The sequence below is a fragment of the Parus major genome, chromosome 2 (assembly GCF_001522545.3).
Source record: "Parus major isolate Abel chromosome 2, Parus_major1.1, whole genome shotgun sequence".
Taxonomy (NCBI): Eukaryota; Metazoa; Chordata; class Aves; order Passeriformes; family Paridae; genus Parus; species Parus major.
In genome coordinates, this window is record NC_031769.1 from 37,829,897 (window position 1) to 37,850,782 (window position 20,886).

The window sequence follows — 20,886 nt, forward strand, 5'->3', positions numbered from 1 at the left end:
ACCGCGGCAGCGGCCGGAAGTGTGTTGTGGCCCGAGGGCTTGTGGGAAGTAGGGCCTTTCCTTTCCGTCGCTGGGCGCCATCAGGTGAGGGCTGGTCCGGGCGCGGCCTTTCCCTCAATCCGTGCCCATCCCGGGATCCGAGCGCTCATCCGCCTGTTCCCCCGCCGCGCCCGCCCGGCTCCGGTTGGGATGGGGCTGCTCCTGCGGGCGCGGAGCCTCTGGAAGGCCGGTGGAGGAGGGCCCGCGGGCTGCGCATCGGTGGGGCGGGGAGGGGAGCGGGGCACCCAGCGTGGCCCTGGCGCGCCGGAGCGGGTGCAGGTCCGTGACAGGCGGCGCGCCCTGGTTTGCTTCGGGTTTCTGCTTGTTGGGGCTTTTTGTGCCATTAGGCCGTGAAAAGATGGAGGGCCGGGGATGGGAATGGATGAGCTATAGCTAGGCAGGTTTAAACAAGAGGGGTAGTCAAAATCACACACGAACTGTTCTTGGCGTATTTTAAAATGTAAATAAAGTGGCCTGCGTGTATGTGATGGTGAGTTCAGGTACGCGTGCTGATTGCTGCAGATGTGTAAGGCAACAGGGGTTTTTAGGAAAACAGCAGTAACCATGACGAAAAAATAAATTAATATTTGATTTTTTGAGATGCTTTAAACTTTTAAGACATATTCAGCTCAGAAGAGAGTGTACTAATCATTGTTTCTTAAGGATAAAATTTGACTTGTAGGAACTTTGTGTTGAGCCCTTGCTCTGCAGAAGTCAATACAAACTAGCTCCAATGGTGCTCAGCAGAAACGATTTTTAAAAACAACTTAAAAAGACCCATAGAGCATCTATGGAGCAAAACACAAATGTCAGCAGCAGTAGGACACTGAGCATTGACACTTCTTTTTTAGTGTGACACGGTCAGTATGCCCCATTTTACTTGAAGCCCAGTTTCAGTGGATGTGGAGGAAGGCCTGCTGAGATGTAGGAGAACACCATGTGAATTGCTCTTGAGCAATCAAAAATCCCAATCCAGTTCATTTCTTAAGCCATTGTTAAACTTACACTAATAAAACTGTTAAGCTTTCACTTAGAAGTAAAACCATACTGAAGTCAGAGTTAATAAAGGCCATGCTGCTCAATCATGTAGCTCTTGATAGATTTGTATCTAAAACTTGTTTCAGGTGTTAGTTGTTGGGTTTGGCAGTATCAGACATAACACATCTGGAAATTTCTCAGTTGAGGAGTTCAGCACTTCAGAATAAATAAAAAGGAGGAAAATTGCTGGAATGGTGACTGCAGGGTATCATGTTAAAGGCTGCCAGCTGTGATATGTGTTCCCAGATGTGTCAGTGGTACAGGGAAGTGCGAGAGCTCCCTGTCTTTCAGTGCTGTGCCATGTGTGATTTGGTGTGGTGCCACTGTTGGAAGATGTTCAAACTGGGAATTGTATTCACTGTTTTCACTGACCTCTCCATCCAGCAGGTAGACAGACATGGGTGCCTACAAGTACATCCAGGAGCTGTGGAGGAAGAAGCAGTCGGACGTGATGCGGTTCCTGCTGCGTGTGCGCTGCTGGCAGTACCGCCAGCTGTCGGCCTTGCACCGGGCCCCGCGCCCCACGCGGCCGGACAAAGCCCGCAGGCTGGGATACAAGGCCAAGCAAGGTAATGCCATGGACAAGTGAAGTCCATGTGCCACATGATGCAGTGACATTGACTTCCTTCAGTGACAGCAGAATAACAAAATCTGAAACTGAAGTATCCCCCAATAAACTGAAGTTTTCTGCAGGAAATGAACAGAATATTGTAAATGTCCTTAGTTGGTAGCAGTGTCCGCAGCACAGCCTAAAACTTTAGCTTCACTTAATTTTGCATCTATGCCTTCTGTTGCCATTCTGGCAGGTGAAGTTCAAGTGGGCTTTGGCCTCAATTTTTGTTCTTGTGCAATGTTAGTGCCACAGAATTGAGCAGGGTTTTTAGTATCCTAGGTTTGGGGGATGTCCTTTCTCTGACCAAGTTTTGCCATCTGTTACTTCAGCTCTTTTCAGGTGACTGAACTGTGACCTTAGAAGGTCACAGTTTCAGCACCTTGAAAAGAACTACAAGAGATCTGAGTAGAGACTTGCACAAGAGCATGTAGTGACAGGACAAGGGGGAATGGCTTCAAACAGAAAGATTAGATTTAGATTAGATATTAGGAAGAAACTTCACTGTGAGGGTGGTGAGGCACAGGAACAGATTGCCCAGATGAGTTGTGAATACCTCATCCATGGCAGTGTCCAAGGCTAGGTTGGATGGAGATCTGAGCAAACTGGTCTGGTAGAAGGTGTGCCTGTCCATGGCAGGGGGGTTGGAACTGGATGATCTTTAAGGTACCTTCCAAAGCAACCCATACTATTGACTATTACAGCTGCATGCACCTGGGCAAGATGATGGACTTTGTACTGTTACTGAAAAACAGTTACTGGTCAGGGAAAGAAGTGGGAAAAGTGGCCATCCACGTGTAACTTGTGGAAATCCAGGTTAAAACCCAGTATTCACAGAGAAAATAAATAGCTAAGACTTGACACTTCTGTCGCTGTTATCTAGTTTCCTCATTTCTCAGTGACTAGATTTCAGCAGGGTTTATGGATGGCTTGTGCTTCAGTGCTTTGTGAGTGGTGCCATCTGAATTGTGCAGTTTGGGTAGTGGTTTTGCTGGTGGGGTTTTTTTTGTGGTTTTGTTTGGTTTTTGGTTGGTTTTGTTTTGGTGGGTTTTTTTATGATTGTATTACAATATAGCTGTAGCTGATCTTAGTTGGTTTGGGACTGGGTAGTGGTAAGGTGCCATAAGCTCTGTTTTGGAATCAAAAAGTAGTTGCATCAGGATATCACTTTCCTTACTCAGTTGTAATTAAAATAACAAAAACATCTTGTACTATCTACCTCAGGTTGTAAATTTTGGTAAAAAGTGGTGTAATGACTTTGTGTTGCAGCATTTAATGTAAATTTTTGGGGATTGGAAATGCAGTGCAGGGATGAAAATTGGCACTAGAATTGTTCTAGTTCCTAAGTCATTGTTTGTTTTAGGTTATGTTATCTACCGTGTCCGTGTTCGCCGTGGTGGTCGCAAACGCCCAGTCCCGAAAGGTGCTACCTATGGTAAACCTGTGCATCATGGTGTTAACCAGCTCAAGTTTGCCCGGAGTCTTCAGTCTGTAGCAGAGGCAAGTATTTTGGTTATTGCTCACAAACTTGCATTGGAAAGTTTTAATCTGTAAAAGCTGAAAGTACTCAGAGACAAAATATACAAAACCAAACCAGCTGCTTTGTTAGTAAGTTGTTAGTAAGATTTTGAATAATGGTGGCATGAAAATAGCAGAATGTCTTTAAAAGCTCTATTGAGACAATAAAAAACTGTTCAGACTTTGAAAAGGGGATCTGTGGGAACCACTTGGGTGGTTTAGTGAAGTTCTGAAGTATGCCACTATATTTGTTACAAAAAACACGTAACTAGTCCAAGCCACAGTAAAATAAAGAGCTAGGCATGAGAAATAAGAACTTGCATGTGCTAAGGTGTCTAACTTGTCAGTAAATCCCATTCCTGTGTTCCCTGCCACGTGGTGTGGATTGCCAGCTGCAGGTGATGTTCCTTTCACAAAGTACACGTGAGTTCCTGTCTTAAAGCCTGTAGCACCTGTTTGTGTAGTAGTACTGCTGCACAGCACACTTAGCTGTGTTGCAGGAGCTGAAGGCAGTGTGCCAGAGACCTGCTTCTTTATAAAATACTGGTACCTCACAAGCACACAGCTTGGTGGTTAACTTATTTTTAGGTGAGATCTTGTTACTGAAATACTCAAAATGTAAACTTGATTTGATGAAATCTTGTAAGCTTCATTGCTGTCACAGTTGTAGTCTGGAAGAGATAAGAGTTCTCACCTTTACAAAAAAAAATCTTTCTCAGTGGGTTAGAGTTAGTACTAGGCTGCATTCTCAAACAAGACATTGTGGAAGAAGGGAGAGTGTCATTGCCTTTCCATCTTGAAGCAGGAAACTTCTGTTCTCAGGACTTTGAAAATGTTGCTGAGTGACTTCTGCAAGTTCAATATAGTGGGATTGTTTTTTTTTCAGGGAAAAAATATAAATGGGACATGCTTATTTAAAAAGAAACACAGGTGATGAGTTTGAATTAAAAATGCTATTCTGTTTTCATGCTCATGGCATTCTCTTCATATGTGTTATTCCCAGAAACCTGATGGTTGATCACATGCTCACTTTTGCCGACTATGGAAGAGGTTATTTGCCCTCAGTTTTAGCTTGAAATTTTCTGGATCTGACACAGTCTTTCTGGATGACTTAAATTTTTTAATATGACAGAAGTGCAAAGCCTTAGTTGGAGCTCCCATCCTTGAATAGAAGCTGGTGGAGGGTGACTGGTGTTCTAATATTTCATACAGCTGTTGCTCTCACACTAGAATAAAAGGACTTGAAAAAATGTTACTCCATGTGTAGAAAATAGTCAAGGGCTGTTTAGGGGAAGCCTGTAGCAATAGGTTACGGTCACACTGGCGAAGAAGATGAACTGGGTCTCATGGGTTCATGCTTCCCCATGGTGATGATAAAGTCCTACAATTAAACACATGTAGTGTGTTTTAAGTAAGGAGCATTCTTGACAAGAGAAGCAGATTGACTTGCATAATTGCTATTTTCTGCTTTGTTTTGTTTTCTAAACTAAGATTGTGTCTTCCTAACCACAAGTGAGGATAGGAATAGCAAGCAGTAATACGCCAGCAGTGGTACAAGGATTTGTTACATCAGCTATTCGTTTACTTCTACCAGTACAGGCTTACTCTCTGCAGAAATTTCTTTCTCCCCTGTAGCTTTGGATGTACAAATTAGTCAGTCTTTCATAACTTCCCACAAAAGATTGTTCTGTGACCCCAAGTGCAGCTCATGCTCTTCATCTTCACATTGAAGTTATTTTTAACATTGTGTATTTACTGACTGGGTGCTTCTGTGAACACAGAGTTCTTTGTTTTGTCAACCCAGCACCTTCCTGCTCATGGTCTTTAAAACCTGTTTCATGCAGGAATCCAAAGAGAATCCAATTTTTTTTTTTTTGTAACATAGCATTCTTTTCAGCTGTTACTGTTCTTACATCTTTGCAGCTGGAAGGAGATGAGTTTTTATAGGAAAAGAGATTGTCCTAGGAAAAATTGAAATTTTATGTTTGAGGTAGTAATCTTTCTGCATCCACGGTTTTACAGCCTGTTGCATTCATTTTTTCCTCTAGGAGCGTGCTGGCCGTCACTGTGGGGCTCTGAGAGTCTTGAACTCGTATTGGGTGGGTGAAGATTCCACTTACAAGTTTTTTGAAGTGATCCTGATTGATCCATTCCATAAGACCATCAGGCGGAACCCCGATACCCAATGGATCACCAAGCCCGTCCACAAGCACAGAGAGATGCGTGGGCTGACGTCAGCCGGGCGCAAGAGCCGTGGGCTTGGCAAGGGCCACAAATTCCACCACACCATCGGTGGCTCGCGCCGTGCAGCCTGGAGAAGGCGCAACACCCTGCAGCTGCACCGCTACCGCTAATTCTTGTAAACGTGGCCATCTAATAAAGATCATGCAGGTTGTTAAATTTAACAGTGCTTCTGCTGCTTCTTGGATTACGTGGATGAGCGTAGAATTCTCCAGGAGTTCAGGTGTTTCCGTATTTTGACAGGCTTTTGAAAATGTAATTGGATACTTGTGAAGATTGTAGGCCCTGAGTATAGAGTTGTGTGATGGGTTTCACTTTTGATAACATAGAAGGATGTGTGCAATGTGTATTGAAAACCCAAGGGCTGTCCCATGTTCTTTTTTCTCTTGGTCTGAGTTTATTTTTAGTCACTATAGGCTGGGGTCTCTGTTGTCCTGTGCTTGAACTGGAGGCCAGCTTTGACCTTGTGCAATGAGATGTAAACTGAAAGTGCTCATTTCTTTTTTATAGGTGATTAAATACTAATGGCTATTTTATTTTTCAAGTTCTGTTTTTTCCTACTTCTTCAGTGTCAAACAAGCTCTTGGGCCTCTCAGCTACAAATGTCAAATAAGCACAGAATGGAAAGGTAAAGTTCGCTCTGTTTGTTGCAATGCACAGTATTAAAAATGAGGGCACATCGCAAAGAATGATAAGGTTTTAGGCTGAGTAGTAACATACTGACTGTAGAGTAGATATTACTTCATTTGTCAAGATTGAGGGGGCACAGTTTCTTAAACCTTCCTTTTGATACCGGAGCAGAAAACATGTCTCTGTGTTCAAGAGTTGCATTCTGATTTACTCTGCATGGTTAGGTGGTAGAAATAACCACATTTAGATAGCAGTTACAGATTTATGTATTTCAACTACTTTTTGTGAGATCACAGTGTGACCTTTTCAGCATGAAGTCAGTTTGCACGTAATGGCTGAGAGATTAAATGCAATTCCTGGTAAATTAGGTGGATGGCTGTTGTAGCTTCCCCAGATTCTGTACTGTATGCATTAGGTAGTCATAGGAAGAGAAGTTAATAGAAGGCCCAAGAAGTAGCTGTGTCTTCCAGGAACTTGAGCTTGGGATGTGGAGTGGTTTTTTTTTTAATTCCTGAGTCTTAAGACGTGTCAAGGTTTTCCCTTCAACTGAGCAATTCACTTCATAATCCAGTTTAGGTTCTTACCGGAGAGTGGTAGTCTGAAGAAGAGACATTTTGGCAGTGTGTTCTCAAAGCCAGGAAGAACAGCTCAAGGAGGCAATTCTTTGATGATATGTTTTGTTTGGTTCAAACAACAGAAATGCAACATAATCTTCTGTTAAAAAGTGTTAAAGCTATCTGCTCTAAATTTGGGAGATTTTTTTGCCTCTCCTTTGAAGTATCACTAGTGTTGAAAGAAAGTCCTGTGATAGTATAGGACAGGAAGCGTAAGTTCCTCAGAGAAAATTTGATGAGGAGGTTTCCCCTGAGCGTGGAGGGGTTATTGCAGAGAGGGGGCTGAGGGGCTGATCTGTCTGGTTTGTAGATTTAACATCTTCAGGTAGTGCCAGTATGGCCAGTGTGTCCATTCCTGTGGAATCTCTTTTGTCTGCTTGAGCAGCATGGTCTAGAAAAAGATGTCTCTGCCCATGGCAGGGGATCTGGAACTAGATGATCTTTAAGGTTCCTTCAACACAAATCTATGATTTTTTAATTTTTTTTAAGGCAACAACTTCAAGGCTGATGATACTTTACTAGGAGATTGTTAAGCTGTTTGGGACCCTTACCATTGATGAGGCAGGGTGACAGCAGGTGATGGGGCAGTCAGCACTAATGCTGTGTCCTTTGCCAGCATTCAAACTTTGCAGCATGTGGCAGGTATCTTCACTGAGACCTGCCTTAGGTAGGCCCTTGTGGTCCTGTAATTTGAACTTAAAAATAAGGGGGAAAACACTGTTCCCTCTGAAGTTTATTGAAAAGTGCTGATGCCTGTATCTAAAAGGGCATGATATCTAGCAGACCAATGAAGGAATTTGAAACAGATGGTGGTGCCTTCAGAGGATGCTCTGGGTACATACAGCTCATTCCAACTCTTTGAGAAGTCAGATCGGCATAGTGTCTTTCCACACTGGAAGTGTCTCATGCTCTTAGACAGGATTTTGGGTTTAAAGGGACATTGCTGTGCAGAATTTATGTGAAACAGAAAGACATTATATTTTTTTAAAATCTTTATTTTAAAAAGATTTTGAGGATTGAGGAAAAATTTCTTCGTTTGGTGCTGGTTTTTTTTGTTGGGATTGTTGGCTTGGGAAATCAGGGTTAGAGGGAGGTTAAGTGATCTCTGCCTTTCCTACTTGATTCTTGAACCTGTTGTGCAAGTTCAAGAGATTGCAAGTAGTCTGTGTTCCTTTAGATTGTGGTAGAAAGCAGTCACCTGAGACAGTCCTAGTGAGAGGCTGTAACTTGAGTTCAACCCTCCCCAGACACCAAGGGTCTGCCTGAAACGGGGACACCGAGCTGTAGCTGAAGGAGGGCAGGAGGAGGGAAGAGGAAGCTTCAGGAATTTCACTAGGCAAATCTATTAATACATAGAGGAATTTAGTAATCTGTTTCCAGGCAGTCTACTTGGCTCTTGTTTGCAGGACTGATCATTTCTCAGTCTGAGCAGGCATGTTTTGAATGTAATTAGAAGAGCTGTCTGGCTTCTAGGCAAGACAAAATGAATACCACAGTTAAAATGTAGTGAAATGGGGCTGTACAGTACCAGCTTGGTTCAGTCTGGTTTTAGGTGCTGTTGAAAATAGTTGACTGTAAGCTTTTATTGGGCTGGATTTTGCTTTTGTGTCAGCTGCCAAGATTAGCTAATCACTCAGCTTTTGGTACAAGGTGAAGACCTGGCAAGGGCACTATTTCTGTCCCGAAGGGTGGGATGTGTAAAAACAGATTGTGTGATTTAGGATGTTCTTTAAATAAGCAAGTAGTAAACTCCCTTCCACATAGCTAATAGAAGTGCTCATTACTTGGCAACACTAGCTAGGTTGAAAAGCAGGGGCTCTAATCAACAGCGAGTGTAATTGTTTCCTTGCTTTGTCTCCAAAGCATTGGGAATCTCTGTGAGGCAGCTGTGTGCTGCTGGGAGAAGGACACTGGCATGATGCCCACGAAAGGCACAGATGCTGGTGGAGGAGGCAGTTGGCTCCTTCCTTGCAGCAGAAGGTCATGGAATTTCACTGGTGATTTTTGTGGGGGCCTTAGAATGAAGTAATTAGTGATGGAGGAGAGTTACAGCTTGACTTTCTCACTTATCTCTGTCCTTGTAATGCAGCAGTTGTTCACTAGCCTTGACCCAGTAGAGAAAAGTGACTGCCTGTGAAGAGTTCTGTACAGCTAATGAATTAAAAAGCCAGGCTCTAAAAATAGAGCCTGATTCCTACTCTATTATCTACTCACTCTTCAAGCTTGGAAAAAACACCATATTTTTGTACATCTCTTCTCCAGCAGACACAAGTCTAGTTTGCTGAGTATCAAGCCAAAACACTCAGAGTGATGGAAACACTGCTGCAGACACAGAAAAAAAACAACAATTTGGATTTGAATTGGATGGTTTTTTTCTGGCGCTTTGAGCAACCACCAACTTTTTGATCCAATTCTTTCAAAGTAATTGTTTGAAATGTAAAGCTGTATGAAAGGATGGAGAGCCTGTAGGTTGTTCACTGTATGTGTCAAGGTTCTGAATCAGCTTCAATTTAATAATTGCACACAGAGTGTTTAGGTTGCAGAGCCTCGCTCCCTACAGTTAGGAAGTGTCTGAACTACACTGCTTACACAACCTTTAATTCAGTGGCTATCCTGCTCTTACCTAATGGGTGAGAAGAGGCCTCTGGCAAAGCCAGGACTGGAACCCAGTTCTCCTGGACCCTTTGTCACTGCCTGAAATTTAAGAGAGCGTGCTTTTCTTTGGTATCAAATAATGATGCTCAATGATATAATTAAAGGCTCTTATTGTAATGAAGATGACATTCAATCTCATTAAATGCTGTCATCTCTCCATCATTCAGGGAAATGGAGAGCCGGGGTATCCTGGAGATTAGAGAGCCGATGAGTGATTAAATTAAGCCTGGCTCTGATAAGACCAGTGTTGGCTGACACTGCTCTCTCAAATGGCAGGTACCCCTATTCCAAGCCTGCTCAGGTCTCCCTGCGCTTTTGGCTTTGGGAAAGCCCTCGCTAGTTAGCATGTTGGACCCTAGCTGACCACATAGAAGTTTTGCAGTCTTTATCTCCTTGCACAAGAACAGCAAAGGAATGCCTCTGGACCCAAGCTGGCTGTCCAGCTGCTGGCTGTGCAATTTGAGGAGTTCCCTTGGAAACAGGAATGGAGAGGACACATCAAAGGGAAAAAAAAATAACGGAGGAGAAGTAAAAAAAAAAAAAAAAAAAAAAAGAGGACAAGTAAGCTGGCTTTCAGTGGGGCTTGTTAGTACCCTGGTGCTGTGCAGTGACTTGAACACCTGGTAGAGGAGGCTACAGCTAGCCAGGGTCCCTCAGGGCTCATCTGCCAGGTCTGTGTGGAGCAATGCCCACGGTATAAACCTGACTGAACAAACCTACAGCTCCTCAGAATAGCTCCACCCATGTCTCTGCTATCAGTCTGCTTCCCTGAAACACCAGGCATCGGCTGCACTTCCCAGAGCAGGAGGACAGTTCTCAGTTGGTGCTGTAAAATAAATGTCCTGTGTCCAGTGCTCAAGCCCTGTGTGCCCCAGGCCTTGTCACCAGGCTGTGTGTCAATAGAGCAGGAGGCAGAAACCAAGACCCTGTTAACTCTGCACTGTGTTCATGAGTGTAACGAAAATGAGTCGTCATCCCCTGAGAGCTCATCCACCAAGCAGAGGAAATAGCTCATTAGTCCAGTGTTCACTCATTCATTTATTCATACAGTTTTCTTGCAGCATTGTTTTTCTGTGACTAACAAGCAATTATTTGAACCCTTTGCTTGTATGAGAATCGCGGTCCTTCAACTCATCTGCTGTTACAATCCACCTGCCTCTCTCACAGGTTTCATGATTAGTCAGATAAGTTTAGATAGCAAGTTACGCAACATTTATAAATTATGTGTTTTGAGCTTTGTGTTTTCGGTTCTTTCAGAGCCATGTATAAAAATGTTTTAGAAGTTGCTTTGTTTGCAACTTTGGAATGTGGTTTTGCCAAGGCTCAGTTAAACAAAGTCGTAGTGAACCTTTCAAGCAAAACAAAGTTTCTTGTATTATTTTCACTTTGCAAGTTACTGCTACAAGTGTGGGTGGAGAACATCTGCTTAAGATCTGTTTTACATAAAAAGACACAAATTAAGATTCAGCTACACAGGAGAAGTCAGTGTGCAAGTAACAGGACCTTTCTCGAGGTTTGTTGGGTTTTTTTTTATATATAGAATTATAGAAAATACTTGATTCAATTGGTTCTGTTGAATCTATAGAATCTAGTCTCCAGTCTTAATCTAAGTAGTTTTATTTCTGATAGATGCCTGGTAGTCCTTTCTTAAGAAGCAGAGACTAGAAACCCATGTGAGCTAATAGTAAGATACTAAGTTTTTCATTTTAGACCAATGATTTATGCTGGGAAGGTGATGGCTGTCCATTGTAAACAGCAATTTTAAAGCAATAGTTAGACCATATCAATGGGAAACACAAAATAAGTTGATTACTGTAAATTACACTGAAAACCCAACTCTTAGATTTATGATTTATGTTGCCAAGAAAGAAAACAGAAATGAAAACACCATGAAAAACTGAATGACTGTTTTGACTCTTGAGGCTAAATGTAAATCTCCAGTATAGTTATTACATTCATTGGCTAGTTTAATAAAAAATACAAGAATCATAAAACTATGTAAAGCATATGACATATGTGAGTTCTATTTTCTCCAGTGATGGCCCCATCTCTTTAGAAATGAAAACTTAAAAATGCCTCTCTAGCAAACAATCTCACCTAGTAGGTGCTATTGTGACAACATTCTGAAATTTTAACCTATTTTAAGAAAAAAAAATTAAAACAAGAAGTTTTGAGCATTAATAATTCTGTTAGCCAAATTATGACAGTGTTGAAATGAACCACAGATATGAAACTTGATGGTTTTCGCAGATTCTGCAAATTGTTCTAAAATCGCAGTAATTGCATTACAGCTTGAACATTGAGTTGTATGGTACTTTCATAGGAAGTTTGTAATAGCAGTAAAGGCTGAAGCAATTTTGTCCTGTGCAGGGAGTCAGACAGAGAACCAGGGAAGTGACTGCCTTTCATCTTCCCTCACTTTGGCCCACCCTGAAGTGGTAACCCTGGACCAGCACCCACCAGCCAGCCCAAGCCGACCCATTTAGTTTCTCCCTGGTTTTATTTGCAGCTGTGTGAAACAGGCTTCTGCTTGCTGCTGACTCGCTTCTTTTTGCTGTTGTTGTTATTCAACAGGAGTGAGATTGCCAAAGTTGTAGTTGTTTGGTTTGTAAAAGATGAGCTGCTCAGCGTCTTGTGCCAATGTTGTTGTCACAAGAACTGATTCTGTCTGTCTGTCAGGCACGGTGGGGAGGAGCAGAGGTGGGTCTGAGCTGGCCAGTTCTGAGGTGGGAGATTTCCTAATTCCAAGATACACATGGTGCAATGTGTCCTGCTGGGATCTGCGACCCAGCACTGAATTAAGTCTTGGCATTGCCGCAAGGGGAAATAAAACAAGAAAAAAACGTGAATGGCCATGCAGGGCCAGCCTGGAGGTCTAATGGACACAGTGCCTGCTTTTCACAGGGACCAGCGTTTGGAAAAAGGCTGGTGAGTGTGGAGCAAGTCCAGGGCCACATGTAGCATCTCCATTTCTCCGAAGAGCAGGGTAAGGACTTCGTCACGCTGTGGTTGCCCTCATGCCAGCAGCCACCCAGGACAGCTGCAAGCTGTGACATCCAGCACTGGCTGGGAACTCCCACAGGGCTTCTGGCTCAGCAGGTGCACGGGCTGGATCCGTATGCAGGATGGCATCTGAAGGTAGATAAAGAGAAAATTATTGCCTTGACTCATAAGTGCCTCCTGTAATTTGAAATGGGAAGTGGAAATACAACCTGTTTTGATGGTCTGCTCCTGGAAGCTCACTGGACCAGAGACTTTCCAGATGACTCAGAGCAAGGTGGTTGTTTGCTGAGAACTGCTGTATCAAGGATTTTGCAGGATTATATAACAAGCAGTTGTCCTTCACCCCTGATAATGTGTCTTCTCTGCGAGACTGATGCTTACAATTCACCAGTGTTGAGGAACAGCAATAAAACAAAATGGCAAATGCCTGGAGGCATCTTCAGGATGCAGCTGAGCTCCTGCCTGGAACAGATCTATTATTTGTTTCTAGACATTGCACTCCAGTTCAGGAAAACGATAAAATATCACTGCTAGTCTAATGATGCCACCCATTCCTTTGCAGTGGTCCTGTTTAGGTTGTGTTTGCCATAGTGTGCCTCGCTGTATTTAGCAGGAGCACTAAAAACAGTTGTGGAGAGTTTACCTCTTTCTTTGCTAAGGCTCAGAGAGTGAACTCTTTGGGAACTGGAAAAGGCTGCCTTATTTTGTGTGCTTGAATTTTGTTATGTCTCTTTAAGTGCCCCTCCTGGAAAAGATTGCACTAGATTGGTGCAATTTGGTGAAAACTGTCAGTGTAGATGAAGGTTAAGAAGATCCATTCTAGGATGCATTCTCCCAGTTCAGGGAAAACCAATAAACACCTCCACACAAGAAAACTCCACCAAACAAACCAAACAAAAAAATGAAAACCCAGAAGAAACAGGAATTGTCCTTTTTGTCAGTGTCTGATATCAGCTTTTGAAGAAGATAATTGATTGTGTCAGGGAATTCCAAGAGTATTTTCAGTCCTTGGAGCTGCATTTGAAACTAATTAACTCTGTTCAGCCAAAACCAGCACAAGACCCAAGCTGGGAGTTGTGTTTATTTGCTGATGTTCACGTAACAAGAGATGAAGTGACCATGATGATTTTATTAAAACTGCAAGCGCCTCACCAGGAGGTTTTGTTGGTTTGCCTGTGATCACTAGAAGGAATGAAAGAATTGGCTTCCTTCCCTCTTACTTGCAATGGTTTAGAGTTGAAAGTTCTTACTCTGACTTAATGCAGAGAGCCACTTTTGCTGCATGTGAAGCTGGTAGCTGAATCTGACTAAATGCACATCTGCCTTTATTCACAAGGCTGATAATATCCAGCTCTGTTTCCATCCCATCAAATACAAATGGTCTCTTAGTAGGAATATTGTTGTGTCAGGAGTAATCTGGGCAAGTCGCTGAGGCATAACACAGCCAGACCCAAGATTCAGGACAGCCAGAGAGGTCAGCATTTCCACCGCTTGTACAAGTGCCAAAACTGCAAGTGCAGATTAGTTTGGATACACAGCAATGTTTGAACCCAGAGATATCCCACCAATGTATTTCTAAGGCCTTACAAATATAATTTGGATTTCACGCTAGTGTTTTGGGGTTACACCCTTCTGCTTTCAATAGAGTTATTCCAGATATATTATATCTGGAATCTGAGTTAAGAAGCACTGTGTACTTGCAAAGGCCTCAGGTTTGTTTCTAGTAAGCTTTCACTCTTGCTACCAATTCCTTGCAAAGGGTTTTATGAGAGAAACTCCATTTGTTTTAACAGTTAAGTTTTTATAGCTGGAAGCAATTTTCTTTAGTGTAACATTTCAGGAGCCCTTTATGGCTAGCGATATTTCATTGCATGCCTGAAGATTGAGACCTAATGCATGACTTTATCATGTATAAAGCTTATTATCTGACATAATTTGGTGCATGGCAGGCTTATTTATTTAAAAGGTCACAGAATCATATTTCACCCCTGGTAATGGCATTTTTATCCATTTAATAGGTTTATCCTAAAGCATATTTATTCCTAATGCATTTTATTCAGAAGCCAGTTAATAACTTTTAACTCTTTAGGTTCTTAGCAGAATACAGAACCCAGCTTTTCAGAACAAGAGTTTGACTAGTTGGACCTAATTCAGCAGCACACAAAGTCCAGTACAGAGTCCCATGCATCATCTTTTGATTGAACTCAGCACCTTGAATCTGTAAGTCATCTTTTGGCCTCCAAGTTAGCCAGGATGAGACAACGATCAGGAGTAAATACACTGTGGTGTGTAGAGCCTGGAGCTGTCTTGGCTCTTGAGCTGCCAGCTATCCTTTGGGCAGTAAGTCTCAGGGCCAAAATGCCCTGAAAATTTTTGGTTTACTTCCAAGAAAATTTTTTGACTATACTTGCCTTTGTTTTGCCTAGATTTAAAAGGCAGTTCTCACTCTCTGGGCCAGTGCACAGGGACCAATGGCACCTGTGATGAAAGCTGTTCATTTTCTACGAACTTGTGCTATTTGAGGCCCAGATGCAAGTCATATTTGCCTCTGTTGGTGACTGAGCTGAGTTTTCTCTGGAGTTTTTCTTGTAAAATACACCAGTAATCACACTAAGCTTGTGCTGCTACAGAGGAGAGAAGAAAGGGTGGTACATAAAACCTTACAGGAGCTGGGGCTATCATTTCTCTCTGTGTGTGCCTTTCATACAACCTGCAGAATTTCCCCTAACAAGGAGAAGGCATCATTTGCATCTCTGCTCTGCCCAGGGTGAGTTTTATGTTTGTGTCACACTACATCTCTCCAAGAATGAACATAGCTTACAAAGAGATGAACTAGATTTATGTTTTGGTGGCCTGGAGGGTTCAGAAGGGGAATGGTGGAGCTGAGCTATGAGGAGACTTCTGAAGCAATGGTTTTGGTCTGGTGACAGCAGTGACACCACACCAGGGATGTCCTGGCCAGCACCATGTCACACAGTGCCAACATTATTGCTGCCAGTCTGCAGCTTAGCTAACTTCCTAGAGAGCATCGGTGCTTTGAAATAAGGTGTTCTTCAGGACACTGTGATTTTATAAAAGAGTTGGAAAAAGGCAGAGGAAAATACAAAAATACAGACTTAGAATGGTATTTATTACAGAAGACATCGGAGTGGGAAATGCAGTTGCCCCTTGAGAGGTTTGGGTGGTGGAGAGAAGGGACTGGCAGCTGTCACAGCATTAGGCAGCAGTCATATGCCTTCAATACAGGAGTGCTGATGCCTTCTCCGAGACAGCACAATGTATCAGAAATCACCTGTAGCTCAGCTGTGTGAGTCTTTTTCAGTGGAGGCAAAGGGTAGCTCCTTGTACATCCTTTACGCTATCCATTCTGCTTCTCTCCCAAAAACCACATTTGTCCTAGTCAAGCAGTGTACAGTCTCATCTTTGTCTCATTAGGTGATGATTTTATTTCTGGGTAAATAGACGATATACTGACAGATTAAGGAATTTATAGCACAAAAAGGAAAAGGTGGGCAGTGATTACTGCCATATAAGATAGGCTTAATTAATGTAGAATTAATGCTTTGTCTTTCTAGACTAAAAGTCCAAGTCATCACCTCCCATTAAAATCTATAGGGGCAGATAAGGCTAGTGGAAATACACCACTGTTGCATGAAGTTTTTTCCCATCAATTTGACCAGCCCAGGCAACCAGTTGTATTACTAAAGTATGTGAAAAAAAGCACACTTGCAATAATGCTGGGTAAGAGAAAAAAGTGGCAGGGTTATGTGCTTCAGGCTATAAAGTGACTGCTGAGGAGCTTAATCGGGAAGAGAGTTACCCTATGGGCAAGTTAGTATATGACTGTCTATTATGAGTTTTTATATCTTCCTCTAAGGCTCTGATACCGAGAGACAGGATGTGAGTGCAAGGGGATGGTTTGTGAGCCACATCCTCTGCTTGGTTATACTTAGCTTTGTGACTGCACCACTCCCAGTACCTAAGCTAGCTGCATTTGTGTCATGTAGGCATGTCCTTAATGGGCAGCTTTAAATTATTCTATATTTAGCTTTTGCTTCTTCCTTAAAGCATTCTGCACACATTCAGCCTATGAAGGGATGTGATGACAAGCTGAAGACCTCTGGGACCTCCTTATCAGGATTTCTTTTTGACAGAGAGAAAAAAGTGCACCAACTGAAAGAGTTAGAGATATATATGTTAAATAGGAATGGACAAAAAGTAGGGCAGAGGGTCAGAAAACACTGTGTGGGGCTTGACCCAAGCTGACTCTAATCGATAGAAAAATTTCCACTGGCTTCCAGAGGCTAAGATTAGTTAGATGAGTTATGGCTATTTATATCATTTAATGTACGAAAGAAGTCACAGTTACAGCTATCTTTATAAAGACTTTTAGAGGGCAGTATTTAAGGTAGTAACCATAGATAGCAAGTGAGTCTTTGCTTTAAAGAAACTGGAAATGCAAGCATGGGTTTGCTATCAGTTGTCTCACCGAAGTGTACTTGTATGAACTAGTTCCATCTGCAGTTTTGGAGCACAAATTATTCAGGACAGACACATTACTGAGGATTTCAGGAAGTTCTTGTCACACAGACTGACCAGAAAGAAAGAGTGACAAAGAATGTTACATGGAGGAAAATAACTTTTATTATATGTAAGCCATTGTATGCTATAAACAACCAGGGGAGAGAACTTGAACTTAACTGCAGATCTGTGCACATGTCAGCACTGTTCTGAGCATCAGTCAAAAAGACAAATAAGAGGTTTGGAATTTTTTCCTGAGGTAACAAGGAAAAAAGAAATAGAAAACTTAAGGAGCTGTTGCAGCATGAAAAAATGCTGCTCCTTGGCACTCTTCAAGTAAACAATTTTTTTCTCTCTGCAAAGTTTATGTTTTGATTCAACTAATATTACTGTAAATGTGCCAGGCACTGAAGAAATTCAACTCATCCGAAAGCACAAGTGCCTTCTGAAGGAAAAACTTGTGCATTCCTGGCTGATGTGTGGATGTTTACCAGGATTAGGAGGGCCTCTCCACGGGGCAGAAAGGTGCAGACATTCAGTTCCGACCTGAGGAACCACCAGCATTTCAGGCCTGAGGAAAAAGAGTCATCGGCCTCTACATACCTCTGCTGAGGTGGCCAAAGTGCATCCTGTCCCACCATTCAGCTATCAGCTGCACTTAACATTTATGTCAGCATTAGTTGGTGCAACAACATTGTGCCATCTCCCATCCAGAGGTAGCACAAATGGGAATCACTCTGCAGCCTCTGGAATTTAAACATGCTGCTTGAGCTGCTCCACGTGTGTGGGCTGGGAGGAAAGAGGGATAAATGTTTGTGTTCCTTCCCAGGGGTGGCAAGGGATTTGAAAAAGCTTTCTATCCTATCTTCTGTGCTTTTTCCCTCCTTCTGCCCCTTCGTGTTTCAATGCCTCACTTCAGTCTGTTCCCAGAACCACAATTCTGCAGACAGCAGCAGCAGAGGCTGAAGGATTCTAAGGACTGACCAAACACACAAATTCCCAATCACTCTTCCACTGATGATTCAAGTGCCTGCACAGCCTTCAGGTTGGAGAGGTGCCATGCCACTGTGAATGCCAGCAATACACTGCCTCTCCATAATGCTAGGATTTGTTTTGCCCTTCATGGAAAGCTGGATCACAGTCCCTTGTGAATATCTCCAGGGAATATCCACTGAGTATCACATCTTTAAAGGAATGTTATTTGCAGCTCAGCAAGTAACACTAGAGCTTTGGCAGCCAAGCTAGAGTAAAAGAGAAGCCCCTCAAGAAGAAGCCCAGGCACCATGACTTGGCCAACACTCAAAGCCACAAGTTACTATGCCAGGTGTGTGCTTGTGTGGGTTTGGAAGAGGCAGGCAGAAAGAGGCTTCAAGAAAAATTTGACCCTCTTACTACATTGACAGAGTGGAGTCTTCTTCCAGGTTAGAAGGCAAGATTAAAAACCTTGATGCTCTTTAAGACAGTTTTCTTTTTCTCCAAATATTGAAGTGCCTCTCGTGGTTTACTGTGGCAGTCCACAGCTTTGTGCTGGACAGCAGAACTAGAACATAGGAGCAGCCAGGGCCATTTCTGAGACGTCCTTTAGAAACTCCAGGACAGGAGTCGCGCTATTGGCATCACATGGCTACCCACAGCCAGCTCGACCTGCTGGTCTTTCTCAGTAAACACACACCTTTTGGTGCCCTTGATGTGGACAAGGATCCTGTGCAAAGGGTGTGGGGATTGGGGGGGGGCATTATTTGCTTTTTGCTATACTCTATCCCTAAGAGGAGTGCTTGGCTCATGCAAACCATGTGTGCGTGTGGAGCCACCTCAAGAAAGGAACCAGAAAGGATGTAGCATGGGAGCATAGAGAGCAGTCCTAGGTCTGGATGGGTTGTTCTGAGATAGGAGAGAAGCAAAACAAATACATTCTTGAAGATAGATAGATAGATAGATAGATGGATAGATGGATAGATAGATAGATAGATAGATAGATAGATAGATAGATAGATAGATAGATAGATAGATAGATAGATAGATAGATAGATAGAGATGGGGGCTGGCTTCAGGACTGCGAAATGCAGCACTGGAGACAAGAGCAGGCTGAAACTGCTATAATGATCCCTGAGAGTCTCAAAAGTAGATGGTAAAAGATATTAGAGGCTGAATCTCTCTGGGAGTGACAAAATCATATCCTGGCAGTAAAGAGGATAGACTGAGATTGGGAGCAATAATGTGATGGCCTCTCCCTATGGCATCCTACGAACCTGCGTACATTGCCATTCTCATTTGTCCCGCCAGGCAGGAGCAGCAGCATTTATCCTTACCCACAAAGGAAGTGAACAAGCAGTCCTTCCCTTTATTGACCACTCTCAGGAATGGAGTCCATGCACCTGAAAACCTGGAGCCTCCCTTGAGCACCACAAATGGCCTGCAGGCCAGGTGGACCTTTGGTCTGAGTGCCAGTGCCTCCATACTCATCTTTGGGTGCTTCCACCACAACCTGCAAATTGAAGCCTTATCCAAAAGCAAAAGTTCTGTACGGTTTTTAAGTAGACCTAGTGAACATCTGGGGTCAATGACCCACCAATTAATAAACGTGACTCAAACATCTGTTTTGCTAAAATCCAGATACAATATTAGAAATCCCAGAGACACAGAATACACAGACAGAAAAAACTTGCTCTCCTGTTGTTCATGATGTCCAAGCTAGTTTTCTAATAGCATTTGGTGTATTCACTACCTTCTCCTTTGAGTCCGTAGGCCAATTTCATATATTGAGAGGTTGTGATCTGCTAATATCAAATACATCTTACTTGTGTTCTGTCCACAAAGACCAGCAGCCAGGCAGAGGAACGAAACAGAGCCCTGAGCACAGGAAGGGAGGGTGGTCTATCATGCCCTATACCTGACCATGGCCAGGACAGGCAGCACTGCTTGGCACCCAGTCACGCAAGCAGGGACTATACAAGAGCCAGAGGGCAGCATGGCAGGGCTTAGGAAATGTAGTTTAAAGTTGGTATGAGGGGAAGAACTGGGAATATGAGGAACTTTTTCTATAGGAAATCAGGGCTGGGGGATGAAGGGTCTGGAGACAGTGATGGATATTGAATGTTGACCAACAGGAAAGCTGTATGCCTCCAACTGGTGACCGTGCACAGAAAACTGGGAAAACTCACCCTCTTACCTTATTCGAGAAGTGATGAAGCTCACACAAACTGACCTGTTTACCTCATTTGAGAGGAGAGGAAACTCACCCAAATCAGGAGGCAGTAAACTACATTTAGCCGCATTTAACCTCCACTTGTTAACCTAGTTTAACCCCACTGCCTCGCTCTCAGTCTGGAGGTCAATATAGTGCATGAAGCCACACATCTGCCTCTGAACCCTGCGGTCAGGGAGGGACAGAGCTTCATTTTGGGCTCTGTATTGGCTTAATGGAGAGTCTTACCCTAGTTTCTGCTCCCTTTTTTGTTGTGGTGCATATTCTTTGCGGGTTTCCTTCTGGGAGTGGGAGAATGGGGACCTCGGTGGGACACCCCTGCTTTTGGTCCTCTGGGGTCGCATCCCTCCCCCATTGCGGGACGTCCGTGCCCAGAGACATCACTGCACGGTATAAGGTATTAGAGGCTGGAATCGCTCTGGCAGTGACAAAATCACGTCCTGGCAGAAAACAGGAGTGACGGAGATTGGGATCAACTGTGTGATGGCCTCTCCCTATGGCTGCAGAGGGAGAGACTGTGGCTGCAGCGGTGTGTGTGCGCTGCCGAGAGGGGTCTCTTCCGGATATTCCCTTTTCCCGGCAATGAGAAAACACGCGGCTAAGAGGGCGCGGAGCGCTGACAGTTGGAATTGGGAGCTGTCAGATGCTCATGTCGGGATAGGAGAGAGCTCGTCAGCTGCGGCAGTCACAGCGGTGGCATTTCCTGCCGGTGCTCGGCGGCGGAGCAGCTGACACGCACCGCCGGCCCTCACCGTGCCCCGCGGCGCCGCGGCCGCGGTGGGCGAGCGCCGTGCCGGTTGCGGCAGCGGCGG

At 43.6% G+C, this 20,886-nt stretch overlaps 1 protein-coding gene across 1 annotated transcript; it reads left to right on the forward strand.

The window, feature by feature from the left end:
• RPL15 (ribosomal protein L15) lies at nucleotides 1-5,610 on the forward strand. The gene is made up of 4 exons (XM_015619310.3): nucleotides 1-84; nucleotides 1,462-1,646; nucleotides 3,051-3,187; nucleotides 5,254-5,610. Exons 2-4 carry the CDS (start codon nucleotides 1,475-1,477, stop codon nucleotides 5,557-5,559), a joined length of 615 nt encoding a protein of 204 aa, XP_015474796.1. The 5' UTR covers nucleotides 1-84; nucleotides 1,462-1,474; the 3' UTR covers nucleotides 5,560-5,610.
• The last annotated feature ends 15,276 nt before the right edge of the window (nucleotides 5,611-20,886 follow it).